Below are 21,597 nucleotides of genomic sequence, written 5' to 3'. Positions count from 1 at the left end.
CTGCCGCCCGCGCCGCCGAGCTGTCCGTGACCACCTTAGGTACGCCAAGGGTCGGACGCCGTGGCCCTCCGGCCTCCGGGGGAGGTGCTGCTGAAGTGGGGCCTTGCGGTCTGAGATTCGAAACGGAGGAACACTAGGGGAAGCTGGGGACACTGGGCTCCGGAGGGACAGCAGCAGGACAACCACCAGGGCCGGGGCTCGGAGACTTTGCGTGTCGGGCTGTCGGAAGACTGAGTTGCATTATGGGGAGGAGGAGGCTGGGGAGGGGGTGCCTTGCACGGCGCAGGTGGACCAGCTGCCCAAGCCCACTTGTCCAGGCAGCTCCCGAGCTTAAAGTAGCCCCTCTGCTTTCCCCAACGGGAACCTAGAGGGCTCTGATCTGCCCTGTCACCTGTGAGCAGAGACTTTTTAGCCTTTTGTAGCTGCTTCCCCAGGGACTTGGCACATAAGGAGTCCCCAGAGGTGCCTTGAGAGTCCGTCTGTAGAATGGGTCGGGTCATTCGGGCTGTTTGGAGGAGGGAGTTGTGCAACAGCGCTCAGACTAACAACAGTTTGAAACTCTGGTGCCCAGGCCAAGGCCAGGCCTCCCCCTCCTGGTCACATCGGCTCTGACTGGTCCAGCTTCAGTCGCCCTTGCACCCCTTCTACTGCTGGGGCTCCAGGCGCCTCCCCTGGCTCTGAGGTTACAAAATTACCTGCCCCCTTCACCCCTGGAACGAGAAAAGGTGCTAAGGAATAGCCCTGGGCCAAGATCACCCAGGCAGAATCTTGGCAGGCCAGAATCTTTCCACCCAGTTCTATTCTATTAATAAAAGAGCATCCGAGTCTTGTAGACTTTGGAGGGTGCCTCACCCCAGGTCCAGCCCACCCACGCAGAACCCTGGTGACCCCACCTGGGTGTTTTTCCCTGGCAGTGAGACCCTCATGGAGGAGAGCCTGGCACTGGAAAGCCATGCTAACCCTGGGACAGAACTTAGCAAACTTCCTGTGAAAGAGCAGATCAGCCTGCAGCTGGCTGCTTAATGCTGCCACTTTAGCGTGAAAGCAGCCTTTGACACGGTGTGCGAATGAGCGTGACAGGGTTCTTGTGAATGCACACTGGTATTTTTCATTTCAAATGATTTTCAGGTGCTACAAAATCTAGTTCCCTTTTTCTTCAACTGTATACTCATGGGCCATACAAAAACAGGTGGCAGTCTGTGATTTCCTGATCCTCTCTAGGTACTTCCCTAGGTAAGCATACAGAGTGATACTTTTTTAAAAATAGTTTTAGCCCAGGACCAGCCTATAGCATAATGATTAGAATCCTCTCTAGGTACTTCCCTAGGTAAGGATACAGAGTGATACTTTTTTAAAAATAGTTTTAGCCCAGGACCAGCCTATAGCATAATGATTAGACCACTGGACTCCCACATGGCTGACCGCGGTTTAAGTCCTGGACCTGGCAATTTGAAACACACCAGGCACATGTGTGTGCCCAAAATCCCAAGAGGAGATTAGAAGAGAAGGGATTGTGGCGTGGCCATCCCCCCATGAGGGTGATTTCTCGCTTTCTGAGAGAGAGAGAGACAGCGAGAAATCACCCCTGGGGGGATGGCCACACTGCAATCTCTTCTCTTCCATTCTTCCCTCGGGATTTTGGGCATGCCCACGCGTCCAGCGTGAGTTTTAAGCTACTGAGTCTAGGACTCAAACCGTGGTTGACTACATGGGAGTCCAACAATGTAACCAGTATGCCATCTGCTGGTCCCAGTTTGTTTTAGTTTTGCTATAGGGAGTGTCCTCAGGGCAATGACCATGCCACACTCTCTTGTCCTCCATGCTCATTCTCCTCTTGGGATTTTGGGTATGCACACACACATACCTATTGTGATTTTCAATCTTCCAGGCCCAGGACCCAAACTGTGCAGTCAGCCTTCGCGCCGCCGAGCTGTCCGTGACCACCTTAGGTACGCCAAGGGTCGGACGCCGTGGCCCTCCGGCCTCCGGGGGAGGTGCTGCTGAAGTGGGGCCTCGCAGTCTGAGATTCGAAACGGAGGAACACTAGGAGAAGTGGGGGACACTGGGCTCCGGAGGGACAGCAGCAGGACAACCCCCAGGGCCGGGGCTCGGAGACTTTGCGTGTCGGGCTGTCGGAAGACTGAGTTGCATTATGGGGAGGAGGAGGCTGGGGAGGGGGTGCCTTGCACGGCGCAGGTGGACCAGCTGCCCAAGCCCACTTGTCCAGGCAGCTCCCGAGCTTAAAGTAGCCCCTCTGCTTTCCCCAACGGGAACCTAGAGGGCTCTGATCTGCCCTGTCACCTGTGAGCAGAGACTTTTTAGCCTTTTGTAGCTGCTTCCCCAGGGACTTGGCACATAAGGAGTCCCCAGAGGTGCCTTGAGAGTCCGTCTGTAGAATGGGTCGGGTCATTCGGGCTGTTTGGAGGAGGGAGTTGTGCAACAGCGCTCAGACTAACAACAGTTTGAAACTCTGGTGCCCAGGCCAAGGCCAGGCCTCCCCCTCCTGGTCACATCGGCTCTGACTGGTCCAGCTTCAGTCGCCCTTGCACCCCTTCTACTGCTGGGGCTCCAGGCGCCTCCCCTGGCTCTGAGGTTACAAAATTACCTGCCCCCTTCACCCCTGGAACGAGAAAAGGTGCTAAGGAATAGCCCTGGGCCAAGATCACCCAGGCAGAATCTTGGCAGGCCAGAATCTTTCCACCCAGTTCTATTCTATTAATAAAAGAGCATCCGAGTCTTGTAGACTTTGGAGGGTGCCTCACCCCAGGTCCAGCCCACCCACGCAGAACCCTGGTGACCCCACCTGGGTGTTTTTCCCTGGCAGTGAGACCCTCATGGAGGAGAGCCTGGCACTGGAAAGCCATGCTAACCCTGGGACAGAACTTAGCAAACTTCCTGTGAAAGAGCAGATCAGCCTGCAGCTGGCTGCTTAATGCTGCCACTTTAGCGTGAAAGCAGCCTTTGACACGGTGTGCGAATGAGCGTGACAGGGTTCTTGTGAATGCACACTGGTATTTTTCATTTCAAATGATTTTCAGGTGCTACAAAATCTAGTTCCCTTTTTCTTCAACTGTATACTCATGGGCCATACAAAAACAGGTGGCAGTCTGTGATTTCCTGATCCTCTCTAGGTACTTCCCTAGGTAAGCATACAGAGTGATACTTTTTTAAAAATAGTTTTAGCCCAGGACCAGCCTATAGCATAATGATTAGACCACTGGACTCCCACATGGCTGACCGCGGTTTAAGTCCTGGACCTGGCAATTTGAAACACACCAGGCACATGTGTGTGCCCAAAATCCCAAGAGGAGATTAGAAGAGAAGGGATTGTGGCGTGGCCATCCCCCCATGAGGGTGATTTCTCGCTTTCTGAGAGAGAGAGAGACAGCGAGAAATCACCCCTGGGGGGATGGCCACACTGCAATCTCTTCTCTTCCATTCTTCCCTCGGGATTTTGGGCATGCCCACGCGTCCAGCGTGAGTTTTAAGCTACTGAGTCTAGGACTCAAACCGTGGTTGACTACATGGGAGTCCAACAATGTAACCAGTATGCCATCTGCTGGTCCCAGTTTGTTTTAGTTTTGCTATAGGGAGTGTCCTCAGGGCAATGACCATGCCACACTCTCTTGTCCTCCATGCTCATTCTCCTCTTGGGATTTTGGGTATGCACACACACATACCTATTGTGATTTTCAATCTTCCAGGCCCAGGACCCAAACTGTGCAGTCAGCCTTGTGTGATCCAGCATCTTAACCTCCATTCCACCTGCTGGCTTCGCCTATGGCTTCTTTCTTTCCTTCCTTTTTGTTCCTTGCTTTCTTTCTACGTTTATTCTTTTGTGAAAGACAAAGACAGAGGCAAGAACCCTCACAGATTCCCCCCCAGCCTTTCTAGCCGTCCAGGGTCACCAGGCAACTAGGAAATTGAACTCGTAGCCCTCCACATGGGTCCAGGGGACTGGCCCTGTCTGTGGCTTCTTTCGCTATGGGGCAGAGTTGAATAGTTGTGACAGAAACCATGTAGACCACAAAGGCTAAGTTATTGGCTATCTGTCTCCTTTAAGAAAATGTTTGCTGGGCAGATGGCATAGTGGTTACATCGCTGGACTCCCACATGGCCGGCCGCGGTTCAAGTCCCTGACCTGGTGGCTTGAAACTCACACCGGGCACATATGCGTGCATGTCCAAGATCCCAGGAGGAAAATGGAGAAGAAAGGATTGCCGGGTAGCCATCCCTCCTGGGGGGTGATTTCTCACTTTCCCTCTCACGTCTCTGGCCCTCTCTCCAGCCAGTGCACACGCCCTAAAGCAAAAACCTCTAAAAAAGAAAATGTTTGCTGACCCTTTGGGTAAATAAGTATTAAATGAACTTCTTATGAAACACTGTATGGAAAAGTACATAAATTGTTGAAGTATGCACTTCAATGAACTTTCACAGTCTAAACACATCCGTGTGAAGTCGAGCATGAGCCAGGCCCAAAATCCCGAGAGGATGGAGAAACAGAGAAGGGATTGCAGCGTGACCACACCCTGTCGGGGGTGCTTTTTCCTCCTCTCTGTCTCTCTCTGGCCACTGCACACAACCTCTGGCGAATGAAAATAAAGAAAGAAAGGGTAAATTAAATATAAACACACTCATGCAAACAGCACCCAGATAAAATGCTCGAACATAACCAGCACCCCAGCAGCCCCCTCTGTAACCCCAGTAAGAGTAACACTGTCCTGACCTTTTTTTTTTTTTTTTTAACTTTTAACATTTATTTCTGTAACTTTTTCAGTGGAGAAGACAATATACTCTTTGGGGAAAGGTGAGGGATTGTGGAAATAGGGTGGAAATATGCCCTGGGTAAAAATGACGGCGTCAGCACCTGAAGTTGGTAGGCCTGCCGAGGAGACAGACACGGGGACTGCCACCCCAGCTCAGGGGACAGCTATGTCTGGGGCTCCACAGACCAGACACACCGCAGGGCTGCTCTAGACCTGCGTCAACGTCTCCCACATCGTGGTGAAACAAGTCCCACTCGTCTTCAGGGTCTGTCAGTTTGTCCTCCCCACCCTGTATTGGCTTGATGAACCCCCTTTTCTATCTCCGTGGCTCTCTACGCCCATGAGGGTACGCATGCTTATAAAAACAGTTCCCTCCGAACGGGCAGCTCCCACGGCCTTCGGCGAAGTACCTGCATGCCTGGTTGCTCATTGCCTCCTTGTATTTCTGAATGAGTCTCTCCTTCTCTTCTTTCTCCTCCACCCAGTACTCACTTGGAATGACAAAGTTAGAGGTGATCCGGCATTCTGGGCAGGCCTTGGTGATCTTGCTCACGAATTGCTTAGCCCTCCTCCACTCGCGGATGCACTTGAGACAGTAGGTGTGGTTGCAGCTGGTCAGGATCCCGAAGCGGCGCTCACCGGGGTTGGCTTTCTCATAGACCACCTCCATGCAGATCCCACACGCCCGGTCCTTGCTGCGCTGCACCGCGAGCGACAGCGCCGCGTCCTTCTCACGGGCCTCCATGCAAGATCGGACGTGTTGTGATCTCTGCGCCACATCCATCGGATGGAGCACCCACCTCCCACACAGGAAGCACATGTCCCCGTGGAGGTACACGCAGTTCTCGCCGAAGCAGCACACCCCCACTGCGGCGTAGAAGCACAGCAGCTTCTTGGTTTCCACGGCACTTGGCTTTTTCGCCGATGCTTCTTTGGTCACTGAACCCTGCAGGGGTGCTTCGGTGCAGAAAGGGGCAGTCCGGCCCCAGTTGGGCTGCCTAGGGACAAACTCAGTGCCATTCACCCAGTCCTTGGTGCCTTCAACTACCTTGGCAGAGGTAGTTGATTTTCGTGACTCAGCTTCAGCTGTATTCATTTCAGCGAGCGGTCCAACTTCGGATGGGAGAGTCGATGAAGCAGCGACTGATGACTTTGCTGTTAGATCTGTAGCCATCACATCTTCCCGTTTCAATGGCTTTCTAGGTGCATGTGATTCTGACCACGGGGAAGGTCTCGAGCATCACAAGATGGCCGTGGACAGGAACCAGAACAGAGCTGCTCTGTAAGAGTTCCTCTGTCCTGACTTTCGACCCCTAGGTGAATGGTCTCTAGTTCTGCAGTGTCAATTGGGGATACAAGAGCAGAGAGAATCCAAGTTGTTTTTTGCCTTCTGCAGTAGACAACATCATCTCTGGTGGTTTAAATTTAGGCTCGTTCTCGAGAATGCAAATCTGTCCGAAAGCAACTTTACTTGGCTATTGACTCAAGCTCCCACAAGGCACCCTTTTTTTTTTTTTTCCCTTACAGAGAAGTTTCACTTTCAGTCATGGATGGTTCAGGTCAGTGCCCAACTTCTTCTTTCTGAAGTTTTTCATCCCGCAAAGTTCCCTATTCTATGATCAAACCAAATTATACTATATTTGGGACAATAAGAAGGGATTTTCCAGCCTCACTCCTGGGTCTTTCCAGACTTCGAACTGGCCAAACACTGGGAAAGATGTATTGAGTTTTCAGACAACTCATGGTGCTTTTTTTTTTTAAAGAATTATTTTATTTAACTTTATTTATTTATTTTAATTTGACCAGAGAGAAATAAAGTAAGAGAGAAAGAGAGAGAGGGAAAGTGAGAAAGCAAGCTGCCAGATCCAGAACTCAAACCATGGTCAGCCATGCGGGAGTCCAGCACCCTTCAGTACCATGCCACTTGCTGACCCCCTCATGACACATTTTTGCATAGAAAAATATGTCACGACTTTTCCGACAACCCAGTAGTTAGGTAAACTCCTTCCAAACAGTGGTCCCCAGTGATGAACTTGGACATCAGCCTTTCAAACCCTGGGACTCACTTTTAAATTTTGTACTCAAAGTGCATTGTGTGCTGGGTGCAAAATCAGTTGAAGAACACTAGTGCATGTGCTTTTGGAAAATGGTACTCTTGGGACCAGCAATTGCGTAATGGCTATGTTTCTGGACTCCCATGTAGTCGACCGCTGTTCAAGTCCCAGACCCAGTGGCTTAAACTCACGCCGGGCGCGTGTGTGTGCGTGCCCAGAATCCCAAGAGGAGAAAGGATTACAGTGTTGCCATCCCCCCTTGGGTGGGGTGATTTCTCGCTTTCTGTCTCTCTGTCTCTCTCTTTCTGGCGTGCGCATGCACCCTATAGCAAAAAACTCTCAAAAAAGCAAAGATACTTTGTGTCATAAACATGACCCAGCACCAGTGGTGGTGTTCAGGGGTGACCTGCACTTGGTGAGTCTCTTCCCAGGGCCTCCTGGACTGTTAGCTGGCTCTTGGGCAGCCATGTGGTCATTATTCTGGCCACAGGCCCCAGGAGGCAGGAGGCTGTCTGTAACTTCCCGACTGGATATCGGGGACCAGGTTCCACCTGCTGACACAATTTGACCTATAAGTCGTGGCTGAAGGGAAACCTCCATCCCTTCTCGTAGGAGACAGAAAAGGTTCCCCCTGGTAAGCCAGGTCTTCTCTCGGTAACTTACTGCTGCTGTGTTTTGTTTCAGCACCAAAAGAAATACAGCTCAGAGGAGTACCACCACAGGCTGCAGACATTCCTCAGCAACCAGAGGAAGATAAACGCCCATAACAATGGGAACCACACCTTCAAAAGTACGGTGGGGGGGGCGGGGGCAGCAGTTGGCGTGGTGGTTAAAGGTATTGGACTCTCACCTGGCTAACCATGGTTCGAGTCTCAGACCTGGCGGCTAGCTTTCTCACTTTCCCTCTCTCTCACTCCATACCTCTCTGGTCAAATTAAATAAATAAATAAAGAGAGAGAGATTTAAAAAAAAAAAAAAGTATGGTGGTGTCACCTTCCTCTAGGCTTTTCTGGGCCCCAGGAAGGAGGAAACATCTGGAGAGATGGTTCAATTGGTGACACATGTTGTCAAAAGGAGGGGGGAGGGTAGTTTCCCACTTTCTGTCTCTCTCTCTCTCCTGCAGGCACATGTGCCCTATAGCAAAAATCTCTCTTAAAAAAAAAAAAAAGAAAAAGCGGCAGCAACTAAGTTGCAGTGGCTTTAAATAGGACTGCAGTGCACAAGGAGGGTTCATTATTTATTTCTGCTCGTTTACTAGTGACTCACTAAGCTACTTCTTCATTCTTTTCCAGTGGCACCGAACCAATTTTCAGACATGGACTTTGCTGAATTCAAACGCAAGTATCTTTGGTCAGAACCTCAGGTAAGTGTAATCATTGCAACCGAATCTGAATCGTTTCAGTCAAACCTTTAATAAGTTCTAATAAGTTTGTAGCCTGCTCTGCCTCCAGCCACATCCAGTCCCATCCCCAGCCATAACCTGGGACATCCCCACATTCTTGGGAGAGCCAGAGAGGTCCCCCACTCCAGGCTCATGGCCTTAGCAATGTGATCCCCTAACATAGGGTTTCCCGATAAAATACAGATGCCTAATTAAAATGGAATTTTAGGTAAGCAACAACATTTTTTAGCATAAGTATATCCCAATCGTTGCGTGGGCTGTACTTATACTACAAAGTCACAATTCAAATTTAGCTAGGTAGACTGTATTCGTTTTAATACCAGAGAGGAAAAAAACAGCACCCTCCTCCCCCATAGGACCTGACCACACCACAATCCTTTTTCCTCCTTTGCTCCATCCCATCACGATCCTGGCCATATGTGCACACAGCCACCAGGGCCAGGATTTAAACTGTGGCTGGCCATGTGGGATCTGGTGCTTAACCACTGCTTAACATTGTGCCACAGGGCCAGCCCAGTAATCTGTAAGTCTTCTCACCCTAGCCCAACCACCCCGACTTAACTCCTCACACACACACCCTGCCCCTGTCTGTTGGTCTCAAGTACTAAATGACATGTCCCCTCAAGGGGGACCAGTTGGGGACATGTCATTTAGTATTTGGGACCCATAGATAGGGGAAGGAGTTAGGTCCTATTGGCCACAGTTTTTCTCATTCTTCCCTAGTCATCCTGTTTTAATTACGAGTGTTTTGTCAACATGGTTTTTCCCTGAACAAATGTATCTGGTTCTTCCAGAACTGCTCAGCCACCAAAAGCAACTACCTCCGTGGTGTTGGTCCATACCCACCCTCTGTGGACTGGCGGAAAAAAGGGAAATTTGTCTCGCCAGTGAAAAATCAGGTATGCATGGCAGCCCTCATCCTTCCCACCCCAAACAGCCACATTCTCAGGCAATACATGAGGAGGAAAATGCAAAAGAACCACAGAAGCATCACAAGCATTCCCCCAGTCTATCTTTTCCTCCTCATCCTTCCAGCTCTTCCTCTGAAAGGCCTGGGAGGTCATTATTTATGTGGGCTGCTGGGAGACTGAAAAAACTTCCCTTTATTGGGCTCAAGTCTATTCCATCTCTCCTATACCCAAGTTTCCCCACTGGTACTAGGTCTCCCCTTCAGAATCACCCAGACATTTTGTTCCTGGGGCTCACCAGAGATTGGACACCAGGACCCCATCCCTACCACCCAGGCATCTTCTCTTCTGACCTCCGTCCTCTCCTCGGGCACTATGGTCCAAAACCCCTGCCCCGGACTGGCTGCCTCCCTGGGTAGCTCTAGGTGGTTGGTAAATACAGGCGTGCATACATGCACACGTGCTGCGTATTGGTGAAGACAGTGGTGCGTGTATCCACTGGTGCTGTGTGCTCATGGTCTGGTGGAGGCTGTCCTCTCTGAGGGGCAGAGTCTCCCCTGCAGGGCACAGTGGACCTGGTGAGGCAAGGGGCTTGGTGGACTTGGCGAGGCGAGGGGCTTTGCCTTCCTCCTACTCAGAGCTCAGAGCTCAGAGCTGGGGGTGTGTGTGTGTGTGTGTGTGTGTGTGTTGGGGGAGGATCCTAGCATGTGCAATGTTCTGGAACATCTGGACCCGCCCTCACCCAGCTATTCCGTCTGCCAACTGTGATCCCTCACCCAGAGGTGACAACACAGTGGTTTTCTCCAGAAACATTCCCACTCTCAATTCCAGAAGACGATAAGTGAAGCTTTCCACTGGACACCTTCCACTGACAGTGGAAACTTTCCACGGAAACGCTCCATGGGAAGCATTTCTTCACCCTCTGAAAAGTCACGTGGCACATGGATTGCTTCCTCCCTGGAGGCTGCCGAGCAGTCTGGGCATCTAAATAGGCATCTGGGAGCTGAAACAACCCTCCCCCCGCAGCAGCAAGAACCCCGCCTTGGCCCCCATGACATAAACACAGTCTCTGGGTCCTCTGAGAGTGACAGGACACTCAAAGCAAGTGTGAAGTGTGGAGACCTCTGGGCGGAGGTGAGGGAGGGCTGCCGGGAATGTCCAAGTCCTCCTCTAACTGGCCCAGGCCACCAGGGCTCAGGGGCAGGACCAGGGGCTCACCAGGACCTAGGTGTGCATGGTGTCTACCTGTGCTCCCATGCACAGACACAACCCGCAGGACCTGACCTTAAGGATTCTCACTTGAGGGAGGGCAACCTGGGACGGAGGGTGTCTGACCCAAGGTCCAGGGTAAGTGACAGGGAGGACTCCGAACCAGACCCCTGCCCCCAAGGTTAGTGCCCGGCGCTCAGGCCTGCTCTGCCTCCTTCAGCAGCAGTGGTGGTCAGCCTTGACATGGCCAGCCTACCTCCTGGCCATCTTGGGGACCCTCTGACAAGGTTTTCCCCTCCCTGCTGAGGCGAGGATTTGAGGGGAGACCAGAGCCAGGGGCCAGCATGAAGACTCTTTCCAGGGAACAAATGATAAGAACTAAACTAGGAAAAGACGTGGATGGGAGGAGACCACGTAAGAGACACGGGAGATGTGGACTGGAGGCTTGAACCAGCCAGGAGAGGGGAAGCGCCAGACGGGCCTGTGAGGAAACGCGTAACAGGAGCTAACGTGATGGAGCCCACTGGGTCACTACGTGACAGGCCCTTTTTATTTTTGGGGGGGGGAGGTTGCCTTAGGGCACGTGTGCTCGCTTGAGAGAGAGACAGAGACAAAGACAGTGAGAAGACAAGTGAGAAATCGCCCCCCGGGGGATGGCCAAGTCGCAATCCCTTCTTCTCCATTCTCCCCCCAGGCTCTTGGGCACATGTACACGTGCCCGGCGGCAGGCACCTTCTTCCCCAACCCTCCTGGCAGCCCTGAAAGGCAGGTGGTGTCGCCATCTCCACTTCATGTGTGACAGAGGGGAAGTCCCTTGCCCGGGCCCCACGGCTGGCATCTGGCAGCACTGCCATTTAAGCCAGGCAGGCTCCAGCACCCAGCACCAACCCTCCTGTCGGCTGGAGGTGCGGTGAATCGGAGGGCGGGCAGCACCGCGATGGTGACAGCAGATGGTGCCATGGGCGGGTGGGGCAGTCCTCGGAGTCTCAGGTGTCAGGAGCGTCATCTGTGGGAGTCCTCTCGGCCTCTGGGTTTGAGTGGCAGTCAGGGTTGAGGCCAGGGCTAGGGGAGGTGTTAGTTCAACAGTGAGGACTAGGGGTGGCATGACATCGGTAGTGGGAGAAGGTTCTAGAAGCAAAACCTGGGGGAATTCTTCTGGGAAACAACAGACAGAAGAGGGGCCAGCCAAGTTTCAGACCCAGACAGTCAGAGGGGAGTGGGAGGGAAGGTCAGCAGGGCTCCGGGCCTTCATAGGACAGAATCAGAAGCCCACAGGTGCTGACCAGAGGGTGCCTGCGGCTCCTGGCCCTCTGCGGCCCTTGGTGGGCTCGTCCGTAACCTGGGGGGAAGAACACCTGCCTGGACAAGCTTGCAGTAGGGGCCTGGGAACTGGAAAGCATCGGGTATGGGGGGCTCTCTCAGGGCGGTGGTGGAAGCAGAAGGCAGGAACTGTCCCGCTGTCTCAGTCGCCACCTTCCTCCACCTGCTGTGGCCTCGCTAGGGTGCCTGCGGCAGTTGCTGGACTTTCTCCACCACCGGGGCCCTGGAGTCTGCTGTCGCCATCACCACTGGCAAGCTGCTCTCGCTGGTAAGAAATCGGCCCCAGGCCACTTCCCTCTGAGGACGCCCTGTGGCCTTGCAGGAACAGACGCAGAGACAGATGGGCCTGGGCCTCGGCCTCCAGCTGGACATCGGGTGTCTGTGCCTGTCAACACTTGCACGGAAATTTCAATGGGTGCTTTTTTTAGACAGGAATGAGCTTGGTTGAGGTAATGCCCCGAGGCCCCATTCCTATGTGGGTCTGGGTCTTCCTCCACCGGTGAGGGGCTCAGAAAAGCAGAGCCTGCCCTTCAGGGCCTGTGCCCCTTCCCCGGTCACCGCAGTTGTCTTCCTGGCCCCATGAGCCCCCAAAAATGAGAGGTGATGGCTTCTGAAGGAACTGTCCCAGCCCCGGCTCTAAGTGGGGAAAAGGAGAATAGAGGACAGGGTCGGCAAGGCCTTGAGGCCCTGGGTTGAGGGTAGGAGGGACAGGGTCTCTGGCTGGGCTTGCCCGCCCTTCACACTCACTCACGTGACCCCATGCCCCGTACCATGTGAGCACACCTGCAGCTGCTCACCTGGTAATTACTGAGCTCCCCGGCTTGTGCTAGTTCCTGGCAATGCAAGGACAGTCCCTGCCTTAGAAGAGCTTATCATCGGTCATCTTGTCTAGACACGGCACTGATTGGATCACAGATGTGGCCAGCCTGGGCAACTTAATGCCTTGTGCAAAAACATCCCATGGCCCCGGCTTTATTATTATTATTATTATTATTATCATTTATACATGTGCTCATCAGAGAGAGAAGGGAAGTGAGAAAGCAAGCCCCCAGGTGCAGGACTCGAACTGCAGTCGGCCATGTGAGAGTCTAGTACCTTTACCACCATGACACCTGCTTGCCTCTCTCTCTTTTTTGTTTTTAATTTTCACCAGAGGGTGCACTCCAGAAAAAGAAAGCGAAAAGACACCCCTCATGCGGATGGTCACGCCTCAGTCCCTTCTTTCCCATCTCTCCCTCCTTTCAGGATTTTGGGCATTCACACGTACCTATCTAGTATAGGTCTCAAACCACCGGGTCCAGGTCTTGAACTGTGCTGTCGACCCTGTGGGACCACCCCCGGCTGCCAAGGGTATGCCCCTGCCCTAGGAGGGGCCCACCCATCAGAGTTTCCCATCAAGCACTTCTGCCCTGCCTAGCACACGCTGCCACCACCACCGACATCTTCCCACCTGTGGCCGACCTGGTGGTAGCCACGTGGTCCCCCCCTGACAGATAGTGAGGTCAGCTCACATGGCCAGGGTTACAGAGTCAGACCAGGGAAGACTGGAATGGAAACCCAGGACTGTCCAGTCCCCAAATCCATCCTCTATCCGTGTTCTGTCACCTGGCTGTCTCTCCACCAGCCACCAATCCCTGCTGGCAGTGGCCAGAAGAATAACTAGAGTGAGAAACATGCCATCACACGTCATCCTGAACCAAGATGGTGGAGCCCCATAGCCTTCCTGCACCGCCACTTTGTCCCCATAGAACTTGCTTCCCATCCAGTGAGCTCGTCTCCAGCCATAGCGGACTGAGCTTTATCCTAAAGCCAAGCACACAGGGAGACACTGCTGGTCCCCAGGGCCCTCTTCTGTCACCGCACATGCCCCAACCAAGACCCTAGCCTGCCAGGGCGGTCATCTCACGAGCTCCAGCCCCGGGCAGCCCCACCTCTCACGGAGTTCCCAGCAGGCTCACCTGGGTGTGCTTCTTGCAGGGGGCTCCCCAGCCAGGCCTTCGAGTACATCCTGTACAACAAGGGCATCATGGGAGAAGACACCTACCCCTACAGGGGCCAGGTAACCCCAGCCACTGCCCAGCTCCTCTCCTGCCCCCGGAGTTCTCAGAGTGGTCTGACTTTCCTTCCCTCTGCTCACCTGCTCCTCCCCAACCCTCCTCAAGGGCCACTCTCTCCTTAAGCTGTCCTCAGGATCCCCAGCCTCACCCCCTGCCCTGTCCCTTCCTGGCTCTCTGTTCTCTGGCTCCATCCCTCTGTCCCCTCAGGGTCCCTTGTGCCCAGCCTTCTTGGGCTCACGTTGCCCAAGGCCTCCTGCCCTCGCCTCAGCCCAGCCCAGCCTGTTCTCTGGCTCCATCCCTCTGTCCCCTCAAGGTCCCTTGTGCCCAGCCTTCTTGGGCTCAAGGGCCTCCCGCCCTCGCCTCAGCCCAGCCCAGACGCAGCCCAGGTTTCTCAAGCCTCCAGGGCCGGGACCCGAATGGCGCAGGCAGCTGTGTGGGATCCACCTGCCCCAGCACCAGGCCACGGAGCTGGCCCACCACCACAGACCTTCTCACTGCAGCTCCTGTGGCCCCTGCCCCTACTCAGACTTGGTGTCCTTACCCCCGAGGTCACAGAGGACTTCCCCTCGGAGCTCTGCCCATACATCTGATTTGCCCAGACCCTGCAGAAGCTCCTCAGGGCCCGTGGGATAAAGGCCAGGTGCTCTGTCCACTCCCCGTCCCCATTCCCGAGGCCATCCGCACACCCAACCCAAACCAATCCTTCCGACTATCCCTCCTTGACTCCCCCTCATAAATGCTGGCACTAGTAGGTTCCCAAACGCCAGGTCCCACCCACCCTCCAGTCCTGTCCCTTAGCATCTGGCTTTCTCTGCTGTCTTAGAGGGTTTGTGTCCCCCTCCTGTGACCTTGCCTCGGTGCCTATCTGTCCCATCCTGCCACCGGAGTACTCATTCAGCCTCCATCTCTCAAGGAGTTCCCTTGGCTGGGTCAGATCCGTCCCAGGTTCCTGCCAAGGCTAAAATTTCCCTGCTCACAGGTGGCGGGCAGACCAGAGCCCTCTGAGTCCCCACCTGAGGAAGGCAGAGGGCGCCACATTGTTACCCTAGGCTCAGGACCAGACACCTAGCCTGCCTCTGCCACAGCTGACACAGGACAGCTCCTGCCCCCAGACTTGGCTTTCCTTGAGGACAGGGCCTTTCATTCTCTCTGAAGTGACCCTGCCACCCAGCCCCTGGAGCGTTCGGGTTTTGCTTAGGAAACATTATCCAAACTGCATGGGAAGGCTGCAGTGTCAGCCTCAGGTCAAGTGTCCCTCACCTATGTCCTTCACCCTTTGCTGTCCTAACAGGACGGCCACTGCAAGTTCCAGCCCCAAAAGGCCATTGCGTTTGTCAAGGATGTGGCCAACATCACACTTGTGAGTACCAACGCTCCTCGAGGGTGGGGATGTGTTCTAATTAGGAGGCTGGCCTCCACTGGTGTGGGTGGCCAGTGGGCCCGGCGGGTCAGTGGTTCCTGGCAGCACAGCACTTTGGTTGGTGTGTCTGGGTCATCGCCAACTCTCACCACTGTGGTGGCAGTGAGGGGAGCAATGACAGGGTGAGCTTGGGACCACAGGTGGCTGCTCTGTTTCTGAACTCCAGGTCTCCAGGTCTTCATTCCTATGGTTCTGCTTTCTTGTCTGTAAATGCAGGTGATAATCCCCCTCCTGCAGAAGAGGGTGGCAGCCAGTGTGTGAGATCAAGGAGTGTGAATGTGGGTCAGTCAGGATCAGCTAAGTTCTGCTGCAGCGACGACCAACCCCAGATCCGAATGGCTGAGAACTGTCAGTGTCCATCTCACCCCTGCACACTTGGGCAGGGCCAAGTGTACTCCATGTGATTGGCCTCACTCTAAGACCCAGGCAGGGGTGAGGAGAGAGGGAAATTATGCACTGAGCCTTCAAGCCCAAAGAGTGTACACAGGCATGCTTCCCCTTACAGGGATGGGGACAAGCGATCGGACCCTGATTCTCAGAGAGAGAGAGTCAGATGTGCATGAAAAACCCTAGTGATGCTGATGTGCACATGAGCAAGTGTGGGAGGACGTGAGTGGGGAGCGAAAGAATATCCCCACACTGGTGGAGACCGAGCGTGCATGGCAAGGGGTGGTGGGCCCACAAACGGAAGTTCGGAGCTGCGTTTAATCGGAGCACGAGCCAAGCCGTCCGCAACCGTGACAGTGGAGGTTTACGGCATTCCCGCGGGTGCTATGCCAACCACGTAACACGCATTATCGCCTCACTCTCGAAAATATCTCGGAGGTGTCATTACTACCTTCATTATAGAGATGAGGAAACAGGCTCAGAGTGGTGAAGTAACTTGCCTAAGGCCACAGAGCTGGGAGCTGGAAGCTGGACTAGAACTGAAATCGTGTCATGCCAGAACCAGGGCTCATCGCCTCGACATCAGCCACACCCCGGTAGAGGGATGTCGCCATCTTCAGAAGGTGGCTGGTTTCTCTTAGCCATGCCCACCAAGCCTAACTGTGCCAAGCTGCTGACTCCCACCGAGAGATGAATCAGGGCCTTCGAGCTACGCCTTTAACCTGGTATGCAGGAAAGCCTTGTTAATGACCCCGCAGGCCCTGCAGAACAGGCCAGAACTGGCACGCAGCCTCCTGGGCAGGGCCACCAGTGGCTGTGGAGATGGGTGGCAGGTCTCCATGCCTCCTCCAGACCCACCCCGACCTGTCTGGGCTCCCAAGGCCTCATCTGAGTTCCAGGAAGGAAACGGCTCGATTGCTAGCCCATTTGCTTTCTGCAGTCGGTCTCTGCCCCCAGGTGGGGGCCCCATACCCTGCGGCACCTCCCTTCCTATAGGAGAGCCCTGGCCTGGCTCTTATACCCTCCACCCCCATTTCAAGTCCTGCAGGTCTCTTCATTGGCTCTCCAATGCAGTCATTTCCTGCCAGGATGGGGTTGTTGTTTTTTTTTTTAATTTGTTGTTGTTGTTGTTGTTGTTGTTTTTTCAAAAACTCAGCTCCCGGGTGTGGATGTTGGTCTGAGGTGCAATTTTTTTTTTTTAATTTTTTGTTGTTGTTGTTGTTGTTTTCAAAAAACTCAGCTCCAGGGTGTGGATTTTGGTCTGAGGTGCAGCCTGGGTGTGGCTCCCCAGATGGGCCCACCTGCTGTCCTCTCTTGGTCTAGAGCTGAGGCCTCCAGGAAGCCACCCCAACTTCTTGTCCGCCTTCCCCGGAGAAGGGGAGGATCTTACTCCAAAGGTGCCCAGCGCTTATCTGGGTATATCTGTTCATGGACTTGCAGTTGCTGTGTTCCACCAACAGGGCCCTGTAGACTGGTTTTAGGAGTCCTGGGAGAACTGGGGGAGGGGGCGGAAGTGGGGGCATCGGGCCCATTGCTCCACCCTTGGGGCTCCTGGCCCAGCAAAGGACTTGGTGAAAGGCTGAGCGCCTGAATGAGCAGAGGCTATGGGACTTCCTGGGAGTGGAGCAGGGGAGAGAGAGGACAAGCGTTAACTGGACAGACCCAGCCAGCGAAGGAAGGGAATGAGGCCACGGGGCAGCCAATTTGGTTTGGAGGAAGGACCTGTGAGCCAAATAAAGAACCCAGCGGGACCCCTGCCACCCAGTCCTACTGCGTGGGGGCACCCACCCCTCAGAGCTGCCTCTCAGCCTCTTCCTCTGATCATCCAGGATGCCGACAGCACGTCACCTTGGCTGAGGAGTTCAGGCCTCGAGTTCCTGCCTTGGGGCAAAGGGCCATGTCGGGAAAGCAGGGCGGGGAGGTGGCAGAGGCCAGGTGAGGCCAGAGCTACCTTGGGGTCCTTCTATCTGTCCACAGAACGATGAGGAGGCCATGGTGGAGGCCGTGGCCCTGTACAACCCTGTGAGCTTTGCCTTCGAGGTGACCAACGACTTTATGATGTATAGAAAGGGCATCTACTCGAGGTGAGCCAGGGTCCCGGAAGCCAGGAGGGATTGTGGGAGGGGTCGCAACTCTGGGACCCGGTCAGACCACACACTGGTTCACCCTTACACATCCTGGGGTCAGGAACCATGGTCTCTATATCAGAGAAGAGGAGAGAGGAGGCCAGAGGAATGCGACAGACAGGGCACTTGGCTAGCCAGGTTAGGGCCACACGTGAGAGCTCCACTCTCCTCTGCAGAGAAGCTGCTGCCGATTCAGAAAACTCAAGTTCGGGCCAAGTCCGTGCCCTGGTGGTTCAGGCAGGAGGATTCCACAGCTTGAAGTGTGAATCCTGGCCCCAGCAGCTTGAAAACCACGCTGGGTGTATGTGTGTACACATGCTATGCCCCAAATCCTGGCAGGCTCGAGAGGTGGAGGAGAATGGACTGCAGTGTGACCATTCCCCTCTGGGGCGCGTTCTCCCTCTCAGACTCGGTCTTTTTCTCGTGAGCACACGTGCTCTCTGGCAAAAAATTTCGACAACTAAAAATAATCAATGGCATGGACACAAAGTGGATCCTGGGACTGTTGCCTGCAGAAGGTGGAGGACTGCTCTCTCCTGGGGCGGGAGGCGAGGACAGAAAGCAGCAGGTGTTAGAGGAGGGCCAGCACCCCACGGAGACCCCCTCTGGGCCTGAGCACAACCGCCCAGCTGCCCCTTCAAGAAACACGGCTCCATCTAAGCACTCAGAGGGCCCTGGCTGGGTGTCACTGAGTCACTTCCTATTTTTTAACTTTAGTTTAGGGCACGTGTGCTTACCAGAGAGAGTGAGCAATCACCTCCGGGGGATGGCCACACTGGAATCCCCTCTCCATTCTCCTCCCGGGATTTGGGGCACACATGCACATGCACTGGCCATGTTTTTCAAGCCACCAGATCCGGGGCTCCATCTGCGAAGCCTGCTGTGTGGGAATCCAGCAACTGAACCTCCATGTCACCTGCTAGCCGAACGACTGGGCCGCTTTTAGCCTACCCATATTACCAACTCTTTTTTGACCCTGTTTTCCAGTACTTCCTGTCACAAAACTCCAGATAAAGTAAACCACGCAGTACTGGCTGTTGGGTATGGAGAAGAAAACGGGATACCCTATTGGATCGTGAAGAACTCTTGGGGCCCCCAGTGGGGAATGAATGGGTAAGCAGCTTCCCAGTCTCTGTTTCAGGGATGGGGCACTACCCAGGTCTGGAGGTCCCAGGGGGGGAGTCTCCTCTATCTCGCACTATGGCTTATGACTGTCTGGTCACAAAGAGCTGGCCGGCCATGTCTAGCCCAGACCTCTCAAGGACCCAGGGTTAACAATTCTGGTAGGGACAGGAGTCCAGCGGGCTCAGTAGGGTCTGTAACCACTAGGACAACAGCTCAGCACTGAGAACCCTGCTGGGACCACGCCAGCAGCTGGCCAGGCCCGGCTTTGCGCATCGAGACTACGTATTTATTTCTGATCAGTAGTCGCTGCTCCTTTAAGGAGAAAAGGCTGGAACCGGGAGGCCTGGGTATATATTACACGTTGATGTGACTTGGCCTATGCCTCTCTTCCTAGACCCTTGTCCAAAGAGGAGCGTCTTCACTGTTTCCTCTGGGGGTCCCCGTGGTGATTCAGTCTCTCTGCTAGGGTCTGGCCAGGGCTAGGAAGGGCCCTCAGTAAATTCTGGGGAGAGGTGGGCTATGGAAAGAACGTGGACGTTCATCTGGCACCAAGGAGAGGGAAGAATCAGTTATTCACGGTTCAGGCTCAGTCATTTCCTGGCCATCAACTAAGCCCAGTGGTACTGTTTCCAAATATGGATCAGAATAAATGGAATTCCGAGGGCCAAGTCCCCAGAGTTGGCTCTTCCAGAAGAGGCCACCGCCTGCAGGCCTCAGTACCCCCTCTCCCTGCCCAGGTACTTCCTCATCGAGCGTGGCAAGAATATGTGCGGCCTGGCTGCTTGCGCCTCCTACCCCGTTCCCCTGGTGTGAGCCAGGGCACAGCACCCAGCAGCTGGCAGAGATGGGGCAGAGTGGGCGGCCCAGGCGGCACTGTGGAAACCCAGCCCTGGAAGAAGTGGTGGGTTCCATCCAGGGGCCTCCTCACTGGCCACACTCACCCCGTGCTGAGCCTGGGGATCTAGAGAAGATGAGGACGAAGCCTCCACCACACACTGCCACCACCTACATCTGGAGGCGAGGATGGTCACCAGCCATGTGTGCCTTAGGCGTGGTTTTTAACGGAAGCGAGCCCACGAGGACTGAGAATGTCCTTTCTTTCAGGGGGGCTACTTTCCACATTCTGAGAGAGCTCCAGGACTATCTTTTCTGTGTTATTTGTTCAATAAAGATTCAGTAAGCACTTCCCTGGGTCAGGCCTGTGCTGGGTGTTGGGCCCAGTGTGACTCAGACCATCTGCCCTCAGGGCTTGGTCCCTTGCGAGGGTGGCATCGAGTCCTAGTCCTATGGATTGAAAAACATGCTGGGCTCATGTGGTGAGAGCCCCAAATCCCGCCAGGATGGAGGAGAAGGGAGTTGAGTGTGACCACACCCCACTGGGAGGTGCTTTCTCCCTCTGTCTCCGCCTCTCTCTGGCAAACATTTATGTCCTTTGGCAAAATTAAGAAAAATAAAAAAAGAGTAGAATTCTGATACAGGGCCACAGGTGGTGTGGAGGTAAAGACACTGGATCCCACATGGCAGACTGCATGGTTCAAATCTCAGCGGCTTAGAAATATGCCAGGCACGCGTGTGCATGCCCATGGGTACATCAGAATCCAGCGACGTAACCATTGCACCATCTGCTGGTGCCTCTGATCCACTTTTTAAAAACATAACCCTTTTATTAGTCCTGAAGTATACAGAGGCATTTGAGAAAATTCGAAAATAAAGACAGGGGAACTGCAGATGGCATAATGTCTCTGTCACTGGATTCCTATACATGGTTGACCTCGGTTCAAATCCTGGACCCAGGGGCTTCAAATTCACGCTGGGTATGTGTGCATGCATGCGCAAAATCCTGAGAGGAAAATGGAGGAGAAGGGATTGCAGTGTGGCCATCCCCACGGGGGGTGTCTACCTCTCTGTCTCTCCTGCAAGCTCATGTGCCCTATAGCAAGTCTCTCAAGAAAGAAAAGAAAGACAAAAATTTTAAAACCTTTACTTTTCACCAACTAAATTTCAATTTTTAATACCTTAGTATATGGCCTTCTTTATACTAAAATGCGAGTATTAATTTCTAGAGATGCGAGTAAGCTGTCTCGTCTAGGATAATAATTATCATCGATCGTGCGTCACTCCTGGGGACACACTCTCTTGTGGAAGACTATTAAACCAATCTCAAAATCCAGATTACTTTCTAGACTAGGGTAGCAATAGCCTGATTCTTTTATTTGGTCAGATTGTCTTCTTTGCATTTAATAACCTGCGTGGTGTTACTTTGACCCCGTGTGAACATACAGCTCTGCACCAACAGCGAACACAGGCGTGTTTTAAAACTTGCTTGTGCTTTTGTAGGGGCTTGCTTTTTAAATTCTGTGTGCTTGTTTCCTACAGAAGCATGCACTGGGTCTATTTGGTTACTCTGAAATCCATTTTCTCTTGGAAAAGCAGAATAAATCTTCAGTGTCGTCGTTTCAGCGGGAGGAGGCTGGCGGTCCCGGTCCCCTTCCCACACGGAGGGTCTGTTCGTTTTTAGAATACATGTTCTCACGTTTTAGTTTCGGTGGGAGCAACCTCTACAGGGTATTTTCAATTCATTCCTGGCACTGCCTTCGCTTTTTCATCCTTTTTGAGTGTGAATGATACGGCATGGCTTATTTTAACCGTGGTTCCAAAGAGAAACCCTAGAAATCGCAAAGCCACACGAAGCCCCAGTGGCCGCTAGCTCTGCGGTTCTTGCGGTTCCCAGAGGTTGGACAGGACATTCCTCCAAGCCTGCGGGCGTTCGGCCACGCGGGGTGGGGACCCTGCGCTCTCTGCCCGTATGTAGAGGTTTTATAT

At 53.7% G+C, this 21,597-nt stretch overlaps 1 protein-coding gene and 1 pseudogene across 1 annotated transcript in view; one reads left to right on the top strand and one right to left on the bottom strand.

The window, feature by feature from the left end:
• The window catches only part of CTSH (cathepsin H), a 20,336-nt gene extending 378 nt beyond the window's left edge, over positions 1 to 19,958 (top strand). Inside the window, exons 2-12 of the mRNA XM_006142694.1 lie at positions 1,911 to 1,949; positions 6,294 to 6,325; positions 7,505 to 7,610; positions 8,113 to 8,183; positions 9,017 to 9,121; positions 11,841 to 11,927; positions 13,569 to 13,718; positions 15,008 to 15,076; positions 17,501 to 17,607; positions 18,637 to 18,762; positions 19,512 to 19,958. Of these exons, the coding sequence (XP_006142756.1) occupies positions 1,911 to 1,949; positions 6,294 to 6,325; positions 7,505 to 7,610; positions 8,113 to 8,183; positions 9,017 to 9,121; positions 11,841 to 11,927; positions 13,569 to 13,718; positions 15,008 to 15,076; positions 17,501 to 17,607; positions 18,637 to 18,762; positions 19,512 to 19,587 (968 nt within the window). The 3' untranslated portion in view covers positions 19,588 to 19,958. The remainder of the gene's footprint in view (positions 1 to 1,910; positions 1,950 to 6,293; positions 6,326 to 7,504; positions 7,611 to 8,112; positions 8,184 to 9,016; positions 9,122 to 11,840; positions 11,928 to 13,568; positions 13,719 to 15,007; positions 15,077 to 17,500; positions 17,608 to 18,636; positions 18,763 to 19,511) is intronic.
• On the bottom strand, positions 4,279 to 6,003 carry LOC102477213 (E3 ubiquitin-protein ligase makorin-1 pseudogene; annotated as a pseudogene).
• Positions 19,959 to 21,597: the final 1,639 nt, after the last annotated feature.

The sequence above is a fragment of the Tupaia chinensis genome, unplaced genomic scaffold (assembly GCF_000334495.1).
Source record: "Tupaia chinensis unplaced genomic scaffold, TupChi_1.0 Scaffold000078_1, whole genome shotgun sequence".
Lineage (NCBI taxonomy): Eukaryota > Metazoa > Chordata > Mammalia > Scandentia > Tupaiidae > Tupaia > Tupaia belangeri.
Note: the sequence above shows the minus strand (reverse complement) of the source record. Positions and strands in the feature narration are given on the sequence as shown.